The 16,360-nt window shown below is 41.9% G+C and overlaps 1 protein-coding gene across 1 annotated transcript; it reads right to left on the bottom strand.

The window, feature by feature from the left end:
* Positions 1-12,664: 12,664 nt before the first annotated feature.
* On the bottom strand, positions 12,665-15,087 carry LOC125512790 (uncharacterized). The gene is made up of 2 exons (XM_048677873.2): positions 15,001-15,087; positions 12,665-14,255 (listed from the first exon to the last, which is right to left on the bottom strand). Exon 2 carries the CDS (start codon positions 14,200-14,202, stop codon positions 12,886-12,888), a length of 1,317 nt encoding a protein of 438 aa, XP_048533830.1. The 5' UTR covers positions 14,203-14,255; positions 15,001-15,087; the 3' UTR covers positions 12,665-12,885.
* Positions 15,088-16,360: the final 1,273 nt, after the last annotated feature.

The raw sequence follows: 16,360 nt of genomic DNA, 5'->3' as shown, positions 1-16,360 counted from the left end.
CCAATTATTTTCATTTGTCAACATATTATTCAATAGAATTTCAGCTTCATCCGGTGTTCTTTCCCTGAAAAGAGAACCAGCACAACTATCTAGGTAATCTCTGGAAGCATCGGTTAGTCCATTATAAAAGAAATCAAGTATTTCAGGTTCCTTAAGAGGATGATCAGGCAAAGCATTAAGTAACTTGAGAAGCCTCCCCCAAGCTTGTGGGAGACTCTCTTCTTTAATTTGCACGAAGTTGTATATTTCCCTCAAAGCAGCTTGTTTCTTATGAGCAGGGAAATATTTAGCAGAGAAGTAATAAATCATATCCTGTGGACTACACACACAACCAGGATCAAGAGAATTAAACCATATCTTAGCATCCCCCTTTAATGAGAACGGAAATATTTTGAGTATATAAAAGTAACGCGATCTCTCATCATTAGTAAACAGGGCAGCTATATCATTTAACTTAGTAAGATGTGCCACAACAGTTTCAGATTCATAGCCATAAAACGGATCAGATTCAACCAAAGTAATTATACCAGGATCAACAGAGAATTCATAATCTTTATCAGGAACACATATAGGTGAAGTAGCAAAAGCAGGGTCGGGTTTCATTCTATCTCTAAGTGATTCTTTGTTCCATTTAATTAATAACCTCTTAAGCTCATATCTATCTTTGCAAGCAAAAATAGCGGCAGAAGATTCCATATCAAAAAGATAACCCTCAGGAATAACAGGCATATTTTCATCATCACTATCATCATCGTATTCAGATTTAATAATTTCTTTTTCTCTAGCCCTACCAATTTTTTCATCAAGAAATTCACTAAGGGGCATAGTAGTATCAGGCATAGAAGCAGTTTCATCATAAGTATCATGCATAGCAGAAGTGGCATCATCAATAACATGCGACATATCAGAACGAATAGCAAAAGCAGATGTAGGTGTCGCAAACTTACTCATAACAGAACGTGAATCAAGTGTAGAGCTAGATGGCAGTTCCTTACCTCCCCTCGTAGTTGAGGGATAGATCTTGGTTTTTGGATCTCTCAAGTTCTTCATAGTGTCCAGCAGATATAAATCCCAAGTGACTCAAAGAATAGAGCTATGATCCCCGGCAACGGCGTCAGAAATTAGTCTTGATAACCCACAAGTATAGGGGATCGCAACAGCTTTCGAGGGTAGAGTATTCAACCCAAATTTATTGATTTGACACAAGGGGAGCCAAAGAATATTCTCAAGTATTAGCAGCTGAGTTGTCAATTCAACCACACCTGGAAACTTAGTATCTGCAGCAGAGTGTTTAGTAGCAAAGTAATATGATAGTGGTGGTAGCAGCAACAAAAGTAAAGACAGCAAAAGTAATGTTTTTGGTATTTTGTAGTGATTGTAACAGTAGCAGCGGGAAAGTAAATAAGCGTAAACCAGTATATGGAAAACTCGTTGGCACAAGATCAGTGATGGATAATTATGCCGGATGCGGTTCATCATGTAACAGTCATAACATAGGGCGACACAGAACTAGCTCCAATTCATCAATGTAATGTAGGCATGTATTCCGTATATAGTCATACGTGCTTATGGAAAAGAACTTGCATGACATCTTTTGTCCTACCCTCCCGTGGCAGTGGGGTCCTATTGGAAACTAAGGGATATTAAGGCCTCCTTTTAATAGTGAACCGGAACAAAGCATTAGCACATAGTGAATACATGAACTCCTCAAACTATGGTCATCACCGGGAGTGGTCCCGATTATTGTCACTTCGGGGTTGCCGGATCATAACACATAGTAGGTGACTATAGACTTGCAAGATAGGATCAAGAACTCACATATATTCATGAAAACATAATAGGTTCAGATCTGAAATCATGGCACTCGGGCCCTAGTGACAAGCATTAAGCATAGCAAAGTCACAGCAACATCAATCTCAGAACATAATGGATACTAGGGATCAAACCCTAACAAAACTAACTCGATTACATGATAAATCTCATCCAACCCATCACCGTCCAGCAAGCCTACGATGCAATTACTCACGCACGGCGGTGAGCATCATGAAATTGGTGATGGAGGATGGTTGATGATGACGACGGTGACGAATCCCCCTCTCTGGAGCCCCGAACGGACTCCAGATCAGCCCTCCCGAGAGGTTTTAGGGCTTGGCGGCAGCTCCATATCGTAAAACGCGATGATTTATTCTCTCTGATTTTTCTCTCATCGAAACTCAATATATGGAGGTGGAGTTGGAGTCGGAGACGCAACAAGGGGCCCACGAGGTAGGTGGCGCGCCCTAGGGGGGCGCCCCCACCCTCGTGAGAAGGGTGTGGGCCCCCCGGTCTTCATCTTTGGCGAGGATTTTTTATTGTTTTTTCTAAGATGTTCCGTGGAGTTTCAGGTCATTCCGAGAATATTTATTTTCTTCACATAAAACAACACCATGGTAATTCTGCTGAAAACAGCATCAGTCCGGGTTAGTTCCATTCAAATCATACAAGTTAGAGTCCAAAACAAGGGCAAAAGTGTTTGGAAAAGTAGATACGACGGAGACGTATCAGTGCTACTGCGAGTATTAGTAAGGTACACATCAATAACATGTATATCACGTATACCTTTGTTCACGTTGCCATCCTTCTTATCCGCCAAATACTTGGGGCAGTTCCACTTCCAGTGACCAGTCTGCTTGCAGTAGAAGCACTCAGTCTCAGGCTTAGGTCCAGACTTGGGTTTCTTCTCCTGGGCAGCAACTTGCTTGCTGTTCTTCTTGAAGTTCCCCTTTTTCTTCCCTTTACCCTTTTTCTTGAAACTGGTGGTCTTATTGACCATCAACACTTGATGCTCCTTATTGATTTCTACCTCCGTAGCATTTACCATTGCGAAGAGCTCGGGAATCGTCTTATCCATCCCTTGCATGTTATAGTTCATCACGAAGCTCTTGTAGCTTGGTGGCAGTGATTGAAGAATTCTGTCAATGACGCTATCATCCGGAAGATTAACTCCCAGTTGAATCAAGTGATTGTAGTACCCAGACATCTTGAGTATATGCTCACTGACAGAACCATTCTCCTCCATCTTGCAGCTGTAGAACTTATTGGAGACTTCATATCTCTCAATCCGGGCATTCTTTTGAAATATCAACTTCAACTCCTGGAACATCTCATATGCTCCATGACGTTCAAAACGTCGTTGAAGTCCCGGTTCTAAGCCGTAAAGCATGGCACATTGAACTATTGAGAAGTCATCAACTTTGCTCTGCCAGACTTTCTTAACGTGGTCGGTTGCATCAGCAGCAGGCCTGGCACTCAGCGGTGCTTCCAGAACGTAATTCTTCTGAGTAGCAATGAGGATAATCCTCAAGTTACGGACCCAGTCCGTGTAATTGCTACCATCATCTTTCAACTTTGCTTTCTCAAGGAACGCATTAAAATTCAACGGAACAACAGCACGGGCCATCTATCTACAATCAACATAGACAAGCAAGATACTATCAGGTACTAAGTTCATGATAAATTTAAGTTCAATTAATCATATTATTTAAGAACTCCCACTTAGATAGATATCCCTCTAATCCTCTAAGTGATCACGTGATCCATATCAACTAAACCATGTCCGATCATCACGTGAGATGGAGTAGTTTCAACGGTGAACATCACTATGTTGATCATATCTACTATATGATTCACGCTTGACCTTTCGGTCTCCGTGTTCCGAGGCCATATCTGTTATATGCTAGGCTCCTCAAGTTTGACCTGAGTATTCCGTGTGTGCAACTGTTTTGCACCCGTTGTATTTGAACGTAGAGCCTATCACACCCGATCATCACGTGGTGTCTCACCACGAAGAACTTTCGCAGCGGTGCATACTCAGGGAGAACACTTATACTTTGATAATTTAGTGAGGGATCATCTTATAATGCTACCATTAATCAAAGCAAGATAAGATGCATAAAAGATAAACATCACATGCAATCAATATAAGTGATATGATATGGCCATCATCATCTTGTGCTTGTGATCTCCATCTCCGAAGCACCGTCATGATCACCATCGTCACCGGCGCGACACCTTGATCTCCATCGTAGCATCGTTGTTGTCTCGCCAATCTTATGATTCTACGACTATCACTACCGCTTAATGATAAAGTAAAGCATTACATGGCGATTGCATTGCATACAATAAAGCGACAACCATATGGCTCCTGCTAGTTGCCGATAAATTGGTTACAAAACATGATCATCTCATACAATAAAATTTAGCATCATGTCTTGACCATATCACATCACAACATGCCCTGCAAAAACAAGTTAGACGTCCTCTACTTTGTTGTTGCAAATTTTACGTGGCTGCTACGGGCTTAGCAAGAACCGTTCTTACCTACGCATCAAAACCACAATGATAGTTTGTCAAGCTAGTGCTGTTTTAACCTTCGCAAGGACCGGGCGTAGCCACACTCGGTTCAACTAAAGTTGGAGAAACTGACACCCGCCAGCCACCTGTGTGCAAAGCACGTCGGTAGAACCAGTCTCGCGTAAGCGTACGCGTAATGTCGGTCTGGGCCGCTTCATCCAACAATACCGCCGAACCAAAGTATGACATGCTGGTAAGCAGTATGACTTATATCGCCCACAACTCACTTGTGTTCTACTCATGCATATGACATCTACGCATAAAACCTGGCTCTGATGCCACTGTTGGGGAACGTAGTAATTTCATAATTTTCATACGCACACGCAAGATCATGGTGATGCACAGCAACGAGAGGTGAGAGTATTGTCCACGTACCCTCGTAGACCGAAAGCAGAAGCGTTAGCACAACGCGGTTGATGTAGTCATACATCTTCATGATCCGACCGATCAAGTACCGAACGCACGACACCTCCGAGTTCAGCACACGTTCAGCCCGATGACGTCCCTCGAACCCCGATCCAGCCGAGTGTTGATGGAGAGTTTCGTCAGCACGACGACATGGTGATGATGATGATGTTCTACCGACGCAGGGCTACGCCTAAGCACCGCTACAATATTATCAAGGTGGACTATGGTGGAGGGGGACACCGCACACGGCTAAAAGATCAACTGATCAATTGTTGTGTCCCTAGGGTGCCCCCTGCCCCCGTATATAAATGAGCAAGGGGGTGCGGCCGGCCAGGAGAGGGGGCGCGCCAGGAGGAGTCCTACTCCTACCGGGAGTAGGACTCCCTCCCTTTTCCTAGTTGGATTAGGACTTGGGGGGAAAGTGGAGGAGAAGAAGGAAAGGGGGGCGCCGCCCCTCTCCTTGTCCTATTCGGACTAGGGGGGAGGGGCGCGCGGCCCTTGCCCTGGCCGCCTCTCCTCTCTTCCACTAAGGCCCACTATGGCCCATTAACTTCCTGGGGGGGTCCGGTAACCTCCCGGTACTCCGGTAAAATCCCGATTTCACCCAGAACACTTCCGATATCCAAATAGGCTTCCAATATATCAATCTTCATGTCTTGACCATTTCGAGACTCCTCGTCATGTCTATGATCACATCCGTGACTCCGAACAACCTTCCGTACATCAAAACATATAAACTCATAATATAACTTTCATCGAAACGTTAAGCGTGCGGACCCTACGGGTTCGAGAACTATGTAGACATGACCGAGACACGTCTCCGGTCAATAACCAATAGCGGAACCTGGATGCTCATATTGGATCCCACATATTCTACGAAGTTCTTTATCGGTCAGACCGCATAACAACATATGTTGTTCCCTTTGTCATCGGTATGTTACTTGCACGAGATTCGATCGTCGGTATCTCAATACCTAGTTCAATCTCGTTACCGGCAAGTCTCTTTACTCGTTTCGTAATACATCATCCCGCAACTAACTCATTAGTTGCAATGCTTGCAAGGCTTAAGTGATGTGCATTACCGAGAGGGCCCAGAGATACCTCTCCGACAATCAGAGTGACAAATCCTAATCTCGAAATACGCCCACCCAACAAGTACCTTCGGAGACACCTGTAGAGCACCTTTATAATCACCCAGTTACGTTGTGACATTTGGTAGCACACAAAGTGTTCCTTCGGTAAACGGGAGTTGCATAATCTCATAGTCATAGGAACATGTATAAGTTATGAAGAGAGCAATAGCAACATACTAAATGATCGGGTGCTAAGCTAACGGAATGGGTGAAGTCAATCACATCATTCTCCTAATGATGTGACCCCGTTAATCAAATGACAACCCATGTCAATGGTTAGGAAACTTAACCATCTTTGATCAACGAGAGACTCTAGTAGAGGCATACTAGTGACACTCTATTTGTCTATGTATTCACACATGTATTATGTTTCCGGTTAATACAATTCTAGCACGAATAATAAACATTTATCATGATATAAGGAAATAAATAATAACTTTATTATTGCCTCTAGGGCATATTTCCTTCAAACAAGTGGTGGAGGATATGAAGAAGGACAATGCATCATCTTATGGAGCTCAAATAATCATCTTATGGCACTAGCACATGAAATAATACACCACTCTTTAGACTTTGATTTTTGTAAGTTTAGCCATGAATTTAGGAGCTCAAATTTTGAAATTCACAACTTAATAAAAGCTTCGTGAGGTTGTCTAAAAAAAGTGATGGTATTGTTACTTCGTAGATACATAGCAATGCCCTGTCAGAGGGACCTACTTCCTACGTAGGTCGGGGAATAGGGAGCAAACGCGCACTCCCCTAGATCGCTATTCACGAATATACGTGCCTCTCTCCCACGTGTTTTGGGAAGGTTCTTGAACCGGTTTTTAAACATAGTGCAGACGCATACGCTCATACATATGCACGTACACTCACCCCTATGAATGCACACATGCACAGTATTCACCCTAGCCTAATGAGCACCTGAGAGAGACTAACTGAACGCACATCGTCTGAAGGCTTGCAATAAATCCAGGAAAATGTGAGAACTAGTCTCTATTTATTGTTTTTATTTTGTCAGCCTCTTTCTTTTAGTTTCTTTTTCTTTCCTTTTTTGTTTTTTCCATTTTAATTTTGGAATATTTTTTATTTTTTGGAACATTTTCTTAAATTCGTGAAGATTTTTTTGTATCAGCGGACATGTTTTTGAACCGATGAACATTGATATTTAAAAATACAGTTTTGAATTTTACGAAAATAGTTTGAATTGGGAAACATTTTTTGAATCGACAATCTTTGTTTGAAATTTGGGACCAATATGATAAATTTTTTGGAACATTTTTTGAATTCAGAAAGTTTTTGTATTCAAGATTTGTTTCGAATTCATGAACATTTTAAATTTAAGGATATTTTTTCAAATTGTTTTTAGAAAAATATTTATGAAGTACTTTTGAAATCCAGGAACATTTTTCTAATTCATGAGGACATTTTGAATTTTGGATATCTTTTTTACTCAAGGTTTTTTTATGAAAGTTGGAACATTGTTTGAAATTTAAAATATTTCTTAAAATTTGTGAATATTTTTTAGATCCCAATATTTTTTTTAAAAAAGAAGCAAGAGAAAAAAAGGAAAATGGAAAAGGGGCTCCCACCCCACACCCACGCGTGAAATAGGAGGGCCTCCTATTGAGTGGACGCTGCTATACCTTGCGTCCAGCGGGACTGAGGGATGCCTCGCCTGAAGGGAGGCACTAGATGGACCGTCCAAGGCGCGCGGGAGACCAAAACCTCTTTTTTCTTGTTTCTTTCATGTTTTTGGTTTTTGCTTTAATTTTACTTTTGTTTATACTTCCAATTATTGTAATAAATATATTACAAAAAAACAGTACATAAAACATTTGAAAAAAGAGAGTTAACCAAGCAATTGAAAAATGTGTATAGAGAAAATGTTTCTCATGTATACAAGAAAAGCAATGTGCATGAAAAAAGTTCATTATGTATTTAAATAATATTAATCAAGCATCTGATGTTTTTTTAATCTTGTATTTCGAAAATATTAATAAAGCAAAATGTTAAATGTTTATAGGAAAAAGGTTAATCATGTATTTGAAAAAGTTAATCATGCATTTGAAAAATGTTAAAATGTGTATTTTATCATGTATTCAATTTTTAAATCTGTATTGAATTTTTTTTGAATATGTATTTCACATGTATTAGATATATAGCAAAAATGTAGAATGTTTATGAAAAAAGTAGACATAAAAAACATAACCTTTTCAAGAAATAATCATTTATTTTGAAAATGCTTAACGTGTATATAAAAAATGTTGAACGTGTATGAAAAAAAGTTAACATGTGTTGAAAAAAAATGGAAATGGATGAAAATCGAAAAAAGGAGATAAAAAAATAAAACAAGCAAGAAGAGACAAAATGAAAACCAAAGTATAATGAAGAAAGAAAGAAATATGTAAGAAAACCAGTAGAAACAAAACAAAACCGAATTTGTAACGAAGAATAAAGAAAAACCGAATTTGTAATGAAGAACAAAGAGAAACCGAGGAAAACCAGTGAAAGAACAAAAGGAACAGAAAAAAAACAAAGCGAAAAAAGAGAAAAAATAAATAAAACCGGACCAGTGCAACCAGGAGAGTGTGAAAACGTGTGAATGGGCTGACCCATACCTGCGGACTATTAAGGCGAGACGAGAGATATACTCGCTACAAGCAAGATATAGATCTCCTGCTATTCAGTGCCTCAAATGGCGAGTTGCAACTAAATTGCGGTATAGGGCGAGCCCAGTACATCGCATGGCTCGGACCTTTTTTTTTCCTGCAGCGCTCGCTCTCGAAATAAGCACCGACTTCCGATCTGAAGATGTTCACGGATTTAAATGTTGTCATGAATTTGTGAAAATGTTGGTGAATATGAGAAAATGTTATTGAATCTACGCGCGCGCAGCATCCGGCGCAGCACATCCGGCAATGCTTGCACGCTTTGGTTTGTTGGAGCAGCCTCCGAAGTGTCGGACGACGCTGTCCACGCACCGGCCGCTGCACGCCGTCCCCGTCGCGAGAGGCATTCTTCGCCGGACTTGTTGGAGCTGTCATCGTACGCTGGCAATGGCAGGGGCGAGTGGACGGTGCCGCCAACAAGCAGGAACGGGCAAACTAGATCTTGGCGACGTCTGGTTTGTTGGGCGATGCTGATTCGCACGTAGCCGTCGTCAATTCGGTGATAGAAAGTGACGCTTCTTTCATCCTTGCCGGGCTACTCTGGTGCACAAGACACAACAGTTTGTTCCACGTCCGTTTCGCGCCAACTTTGCCAGCACCGTCTGCTATTTTCAGCTCTAGAAGACAAATTAGGACGCAAAAAGGTTTTGTTTTGTCATCATCAAAGGAAAAAAAGACACAAAAGGTTATGCGCTCGGCTCACGCTTTGTGCATGAGCCCATCGGCACCGACCAACAAGTCTAAACGAACGTTCATCCATTTTCCCTCGTCAACGTTTTTCAGTTGTGATTCTTAAAAGAAACGGGTTTCAGTTGTATATTTAGCTCAAGCTGGTTCTCCTGTGGTATCGTATGAGTTGCTACTTGCAACTTTTTTCTTTTCTTGTTCAACTAAGCTACATCCGCAAACGAAAAAGAAAAAACGCTAGTCCTATTCGAATTTGTTTCCGAAAAGTCTAAAATGTTGTTGTCTCCTTGGGTTTGTAAGGTTTGGACTCAGGATTTTGGTTGTGCGTGCGTCATGGCGAGTTTCAGTGTCGGGTGTTTCAAATTTATTCAACGGCAACGATCATGGCTTCAAGGCGCTAGTCTTTAATGGCATGTGCACCAAGATTTTTCGTCCGTCATCAATAATGTGAAGACGACTCCGGTAGGAAAGCGGCAACAGGGGCATGTTGACGGCTCATTCTGGTGGCGGTGGTTCTCATTCGATGGCCTACGGACCCTCGTGTAATTTTTAGTTATGCTTGAGGTGCTTTTATAATTTTCGTGAGCTTTTATGATAGATCTGGATCCTTTACGAAAAAGCAAAAAATTGTTAGTAATCCTTTTACTCGTATTGATCATTTGATAAACTCATTCATTCCCCTAAATAACAGTGATAGCTATTTTCATATACATCTTGGTGCATCGGTATCTTTTATAAGTTCTCTTCAAATTCTCACCTTGTTTTTGTCTTAAATCACAAACGAAACATTTCTGTCCACGTGATTTTCGTCCAAACAAATATGAGTTAAAAAGGCTACGCACAATTGTTCCCATGTATTAAGAGTACCGCTCGAGTAATTTTTTTTTAAGTTGACACCGACCTGGTAAGTTGATATCCATAACTTTGCGAGTTTTCTTCCTTCCCAGGAAAGAAGGAAAAAGGTGATCTTGGCAAGAGAGACCAGCTTTCCGATGCCGTCCTTCGGCGGCTCCCCTCCAACGACAACCTCTTGGTCGTCGGACCCTGCCCCCTCCCCCCCCCCCCCCCCTTCCCGCGGATAATGTAGGTTCAGATTTTAGGGCCGTAGCAGCTTAGGTTTTGGGTCGCTCAATGTCTTAGCTTCGGTGACGCGGTGTTGAATAAAGCAGCTTCAGATCCTCCCTCGACGAGGCGTTCTGCTCTATGGTCGTAGATGGATTTGGAAACTAGCCTTTTAAAGCAAGGATGCCATGGTGGCGACGACATTTATGTGATGAACTTGTGTCCTCAGGCTCTGCCGTTGCGACGGCGTTCGCTCTGGCGTCTAAGCGAAGCACGGAAAGTAGTTCAGGAGTGGGTGATGGCGGTTATCTACGTCGATGGTAGATGGAAGACGATGGATTCGTGGTTGAAGGCTGGTGGGTCAGATGATATGACCGCGTGTAAGTTAACTACGATGGTCGATACAGTTACGACCACGACAAATAAGGAAAAGCTAGTTGCCGTGACTTGTATCCATCCAGACCAAGGGCGTGGCATGCATGCAATGCAATAATAAAAAGAAATTAATACCGAGGGACGTGGGAGGGGCACACATATACGCCTTGCTGCGCGGTGTGCATCAAAAATAATAGCGTCGAGTCGTACGCAACAAACCGATTCGCTCAGGCGTAGACAATTTTTTATTAATCTTCCATATGCATAGATGGCCTAAAACACAATTAATATAACCCTTAATTAAGAAGATCAGAATCATCGTACAAAAACCGTACCAAAAGTATTATACGTGTACCATGCTTCTTAACATACTATTGATATGAATTTCTACTAGACCTTATTGTGCACCTCTTTGTCGTGTCCGGGCACAATTCAGACATTGTTGAGCAGTGCTGAAGGATATTTTAGTGGATACGAGGACACATCAATTATCTCTCTCGTTGCAACACACGGGTATATGCGGCCAAGCACAATAATGTAACATGTAAGCATGCTATAATAATTGAACATATGAAGAAATCTCGACTGTCCATCAGACCGTGCAATCCTTCCAAAAATGCCCCTCAGACGTCCATATTATACACGTAACATCAATGTATTGATTTTAATCTGGACTGTCTAATCTGGTCCGACGGACGGCTCATATTCATGGGAGGCATAGTAAAATAACTCTTTTATTTTTGAGCAAATTAAGAAATAAAGATCGCCCGGTCTGCTATTGACCTAGTATGCGAAAAGGTGTCTCTATTATACACCTTGCCCAAACAGAATGTCCACTAGTTGACCTAGTATGCTGAGGTATTGTAAAACTAGATAGTGGTGATTAGTCTGCAGAAGTAAAACTCGTCCACTTGGCTGCCAGCATACTCACGCTGGCTTCCATTTAGTAAAATAAATGTGGAATGATTAGTCTTGCAAGGCTCACGAATAGGAGTTTATTTGTTGACATTCTGGGTCTACCAACCCTATCACTGCATGCATATTGGGATGTAGTTTCATAATATGCTAATTTAATGTCATAAATATTTCTATCTACTATTTCTAAAAAAATTGGTCAAAATAAAAAATTACTTAACTCAAGACTAAGGGGGTGTTTGTTTCCAGGGACTTTTTGTGTAGGGACTAGAAAAAGTCTCTCTTAGAGACTTTTTTTACCAAACGGAAGGGACTTTTTAGGGACTAAACTAGACATTTGGGACTAAATGAAGAAGACTCTCAAGGAGAGTCTTTTTTGGGACTTTTTGAGACTTTTCCAACAATGCCCCTCCATGTATTCAATGGCCCGCCACCCCATGCTTTTGTTTGATTGTTATTTTTTTATATACTATGGGCAACATGGTCATTTAATAATCTCTAGGAAGGGACTAGGGACTTTTTAGTCTCTGGAAACAAACAGGAAGGGACTTTTTAGGGACTAGAGACTTTTTAGTTGGGACTAGAAAAAGTCCTAAGAACCAAACATCCTAAGACTTTTTTTAGTCCCAACTAAAAAATTGCTAGTCCCTAAAAGGTCCCTACCTGTTTGGTTTATGGGACTAAAAGATCATATTAGAACTAAAAGTCCCAAAAAGACTCTCCCTTAGGTTCTTCTTTCATTAGTTCCAAATGCCCACTTTAAATATAAGTCCCTCCTATTTGGCTGAAAAGAACTTTTTTGAGTCCTTACACCAATAAAAGTACAATTATTTGGGGATGGAAGTAAGGTGTAACTCAAATATTAACGTCATAAATCGATGCAATCCGCGGGAGCCGGGGGCATATGATTCGGAATTACTTCAATTAATATTACGAGGAACGGCAATCTTTATGATTGAGATCAGGATAACAGTTACCGATGTGCAAGGCTTGGGTCCAGGATATGCACGTGGAGCCGAAGTATACAATATAATTGAGATCGGATATATCCCCGATACACCGTTTCATGGTTCGCACATACCCTTTTACAAGATTGTCCACACAATTTTATTTTATTTTTTGCAGGTGTCCACACAATTTTGTTGCAAAAGAGAAAAACAAGTCCACACACACATTATTCAACTTTTACGTACCCTTGATGCAAAAATAAAAAATAAACTTTGACGTACCCTCATCTTTTTTCATTCACTATTGAATGCCTCGGCCACGGTTTGTGCAGTTTCTGCGATGCCCCCAATATCCAGACTCGCCACCTCGAGTACGGCACGGGCGATGTCAAAGGACAGGCTGGCAGCCTTCATGAGACCGCCTCCCTGCTTCTTCCTAGTAAAGCTCCCCAGCACGCCCGGCCATATCGGCGCGCTTGCCACCCAGTCTTGATAGCCGGTCAGCCTATTGTTGGTGTCGACGAGGCACCGCACATGCAGGTACACCTCCTTGCCATCGTCGTAGGTGGAGCGGTAGGACAATAAGAGCGTCGACTTCTTCCTGCACATGCCGCACATACCGGACGGGTAGTAGCCGAGATCGAAGGCGCGGCCGTCCTGGATGACACGCCTCGGCAGGAAGGCACAACATGGGTGGAGGCGGCAATCCCTTTCGCGGTTGTAGTACCTGTAGCCGAGAATCTCGCGTCCACACAGGCCACAGTACCTTTGAGGGTCGCCGGAGCCAGGTCCGACATACAACACGAAGTCACCAACGTAGTTGACATGCTTGAAGGTTGCCGGAGCGGTGGCGCACTCTGGGTGGGCGTCGAAGTCGCATGGCTCGCACCGGTAGTGTGCCGTCCCTTTCCCGTACCGTGTGCACACGTCACACTGGAATTGATTTGTGTTCACCAGGCTGAGCTTGTGCTCCGGGTGCGTCCCAGATGTAAGGAGATCCCCTCCCTCCTCCTTCCTGGTAAGGCTCTTTAGCACGCCTGGCCTGATCGGCGCACTGGCCACCCAGTTTGGATAACCGGTTAGCCTGTTGTTGATGTCGACGAGGCATGGCACATGCAGGTACACCTCCTGGCCGCCGTCGTAGTTGGAGCGGTAGGACAAGGACGTCGTGGATGGGTTCTTGCACATGGCGCATGTACCAGATGGGTGGTAGCCGAGCTGGAAGGTGCGGCCATCCTGGATGACACGCCTAGGCATGAAGGCACAGGAGGGGTGGAGGCGGTCATACTCTTCGCGGTTGTAGTAGCTGCAGCCGAGAACCTCGAGTCCACACAAGCCGCAGCACATTGGAGGGTGGCCGGAGTCGGGCGCGTCATACAACACGAAGTCGCCCGCGTAGTTGACATGCTTGAAGGTGGCCGGAGCGGTTGCGCAGTCCGCGTGGGCGTCGAAGTCGCATGGCTCGCACCGGTAGTGCGCGGTCCCTTCTCCGTGCTGCTTGCACACGTCGCAATTGAAGCTCCAGCTTGCCATGTCCACCAGGCTGAGCTTGTGCTCCTGGTGCAATTCGTGATTGACCGTCGCTGGCAGCGCCCCAGATGTAATAGTCATGTATGCTGGCTTGCTTAATCTCTTAATTTGCCCCTCAACTTGTCAAAGGCGACCTACAGGTTGGAGTAACAGCTTTCAGAACACACCTTTCTTGTTTGTCATGTCAACAGCCAGAGAAAGAAGAAACATACATACATACAACAACAACGAAAACAACAACTCATTGGACAAATCATGAATTATTATTAAGTAAATGTACAATGATTGATAAAACAATTTTATATTAGACCCACGACGCAATTAAGATATGTCAATAAAACATGATATACAGTGGGTTGTTTTTTGTCTTATCTATAATGACCACATACCTCTAAATTTGTGTCGAGACACTGTATTGTGTTAGAGATCATCTCTTAACAGAAAAGAAGACAAGATACTCTCTTTTTCTATATCTCTCCCTCCATCTCAGCAATTATAATACGTGGCAATGCTTAGATATAACCATTATGCATGCCCTAAGAATAATCTAACAATCCAATATGTGGGTATGTGCTCGAATAACAAATCAACTGGGTAGGTTAGCGAATCTGTTTCTCGTAGTAAAGAGAAGAGTTACATGTTGTGCAATACTATTCAAAACGAGCATTTGATTAGAATGATGTGGCTAAAGCAATATCTTAAAACAGGGCTGAGAACAGGTCGCTGCATGCAAATGGTACCGAAAAATATCCTCCTTTTTCCTGAAGATAGGAAGAACTTATGAACAAGATGGATTACTCCATGCATGGAATGGCCGACGGAACACCATCACGTACACACAAACACACAGAAAGAGATGAGCGACACAGAATTATTTACCTTGGCCGGCCGGGATTCCTCCTATCCCGGGGTCCCCGTGAGTGCTAGAAGACTTTTGTGTGTGTTGGGGGGGAGAGAGAGAGAGAGAGAGAACTGCTCTCTTATATTGAGAGAGAGAGAGAGAGAGAACTGCTCTCTTATATTGAGAGAGAGAGAGAGAGAGAGAGAGAGAGAGAGCTGATTGAAGAGCCACCGAGAGGAAACTTCTATAAAGAGAGAGCTGATTGAAGAGCCAACAAGAAAACTTCTCTCTTGACTTGATCTGATACAGTCTGGAATAGAAAGTTTCCTTAACTAATTGGTATTTACTTTGCATGAAAAATAAGCTTGGTGGATAAGAGATTGCAAAGAATTTTTCTCAGAATCACATCTCAAGGAGGGCTGGGCGTTCCTGCAATTCATCATATAGAAAAAGAGAATTGGCCCAGGTTATAAGGAAGACCGGCCCTGTAAACCATACATTTCCCTGTCCAGTGGCGGAGCTTGTATGGTTGATCTGTTCCCACCCCTAAAAAAAAACCTTAATCTGTGCCCCTTTTTTCCATGCAACAAAAAAAGGACATGTGTTATCTGTTGGCATTTACAAGTAGAGCCACACACATAGAGAAAAAAAAAATTCTCGTATACATTTACGACAACCAGATATACCTTCACACAATTCGATTAAGCCTCCAGCTATTGTGTCCTCAAAAGTACGAGATCCTAGTCTGAAACAAGAAAATCTGGCAGCCTGAACCCAAAGATTTGTTTTCAAACTTCCATGTGAATTTGTGTTCCAAACATTGAATGCTTTTAAAAATGGGACATTTCTTTAAAAATATATGAACACTTTATCAGATTTGTATTGCATGTTTTCCTTTTTATTTTCGTTTTTCTACATGAACATCTTGTAAGTCACATGAGAACTTTTTGTAAATACCCGATGAATATTTCTAAAAATATAAGATGAACTTTTTCTAAATATATGATAAACATTTTTTAAATGATTATCATCATTTTGGAATTGGTATAGAAGTTTTATAAAAATACACGATGAACATTTTTTTAATATATTGCCAAAACAATTGTAATACATGCCGATATATCCTAAAATATACGTTGAACTTCTTTTTAACTACGCGATGAAGTTTTTGTAATTATGCAGTGGTCTTTTTTTAATGCCACGATTAACATTTTGTAAAGTTAATATTTAAAAATTTAATACTTTTTGAACAAATAAATATATATAGGTGAAAAAGTGAAAACAAAATAAAAATAAAAATATCTGAAGTGCTTCCCAAAAATAAAACAAAAGTGATAAAGAAGGAAGTACAAGCTAATGTTATGTTGGATTCTCAGTTGATTTATACACGGACTTGTA

Source organism: Triticum urartu, chromosome 6A, assembly GCF_056163025.1.
Source record: "Triticum urartu cultivar PI428250 chromosome 6A, HENAU_Tu73, whole genome shotgun sequence".
In the NCBI taxonomy this organism is placed as follows: domain Eukaryota; kingdom Viridiplantae; phylum Streptophyta; class Magnoliopsida; order Poales; family Poaceae; genus Triticum; species Triticum urartu.
Note: the sequence above shows the minus strand (reverse complement) of the source record. Positions and strands in the feature narration are given on the sequence as shown.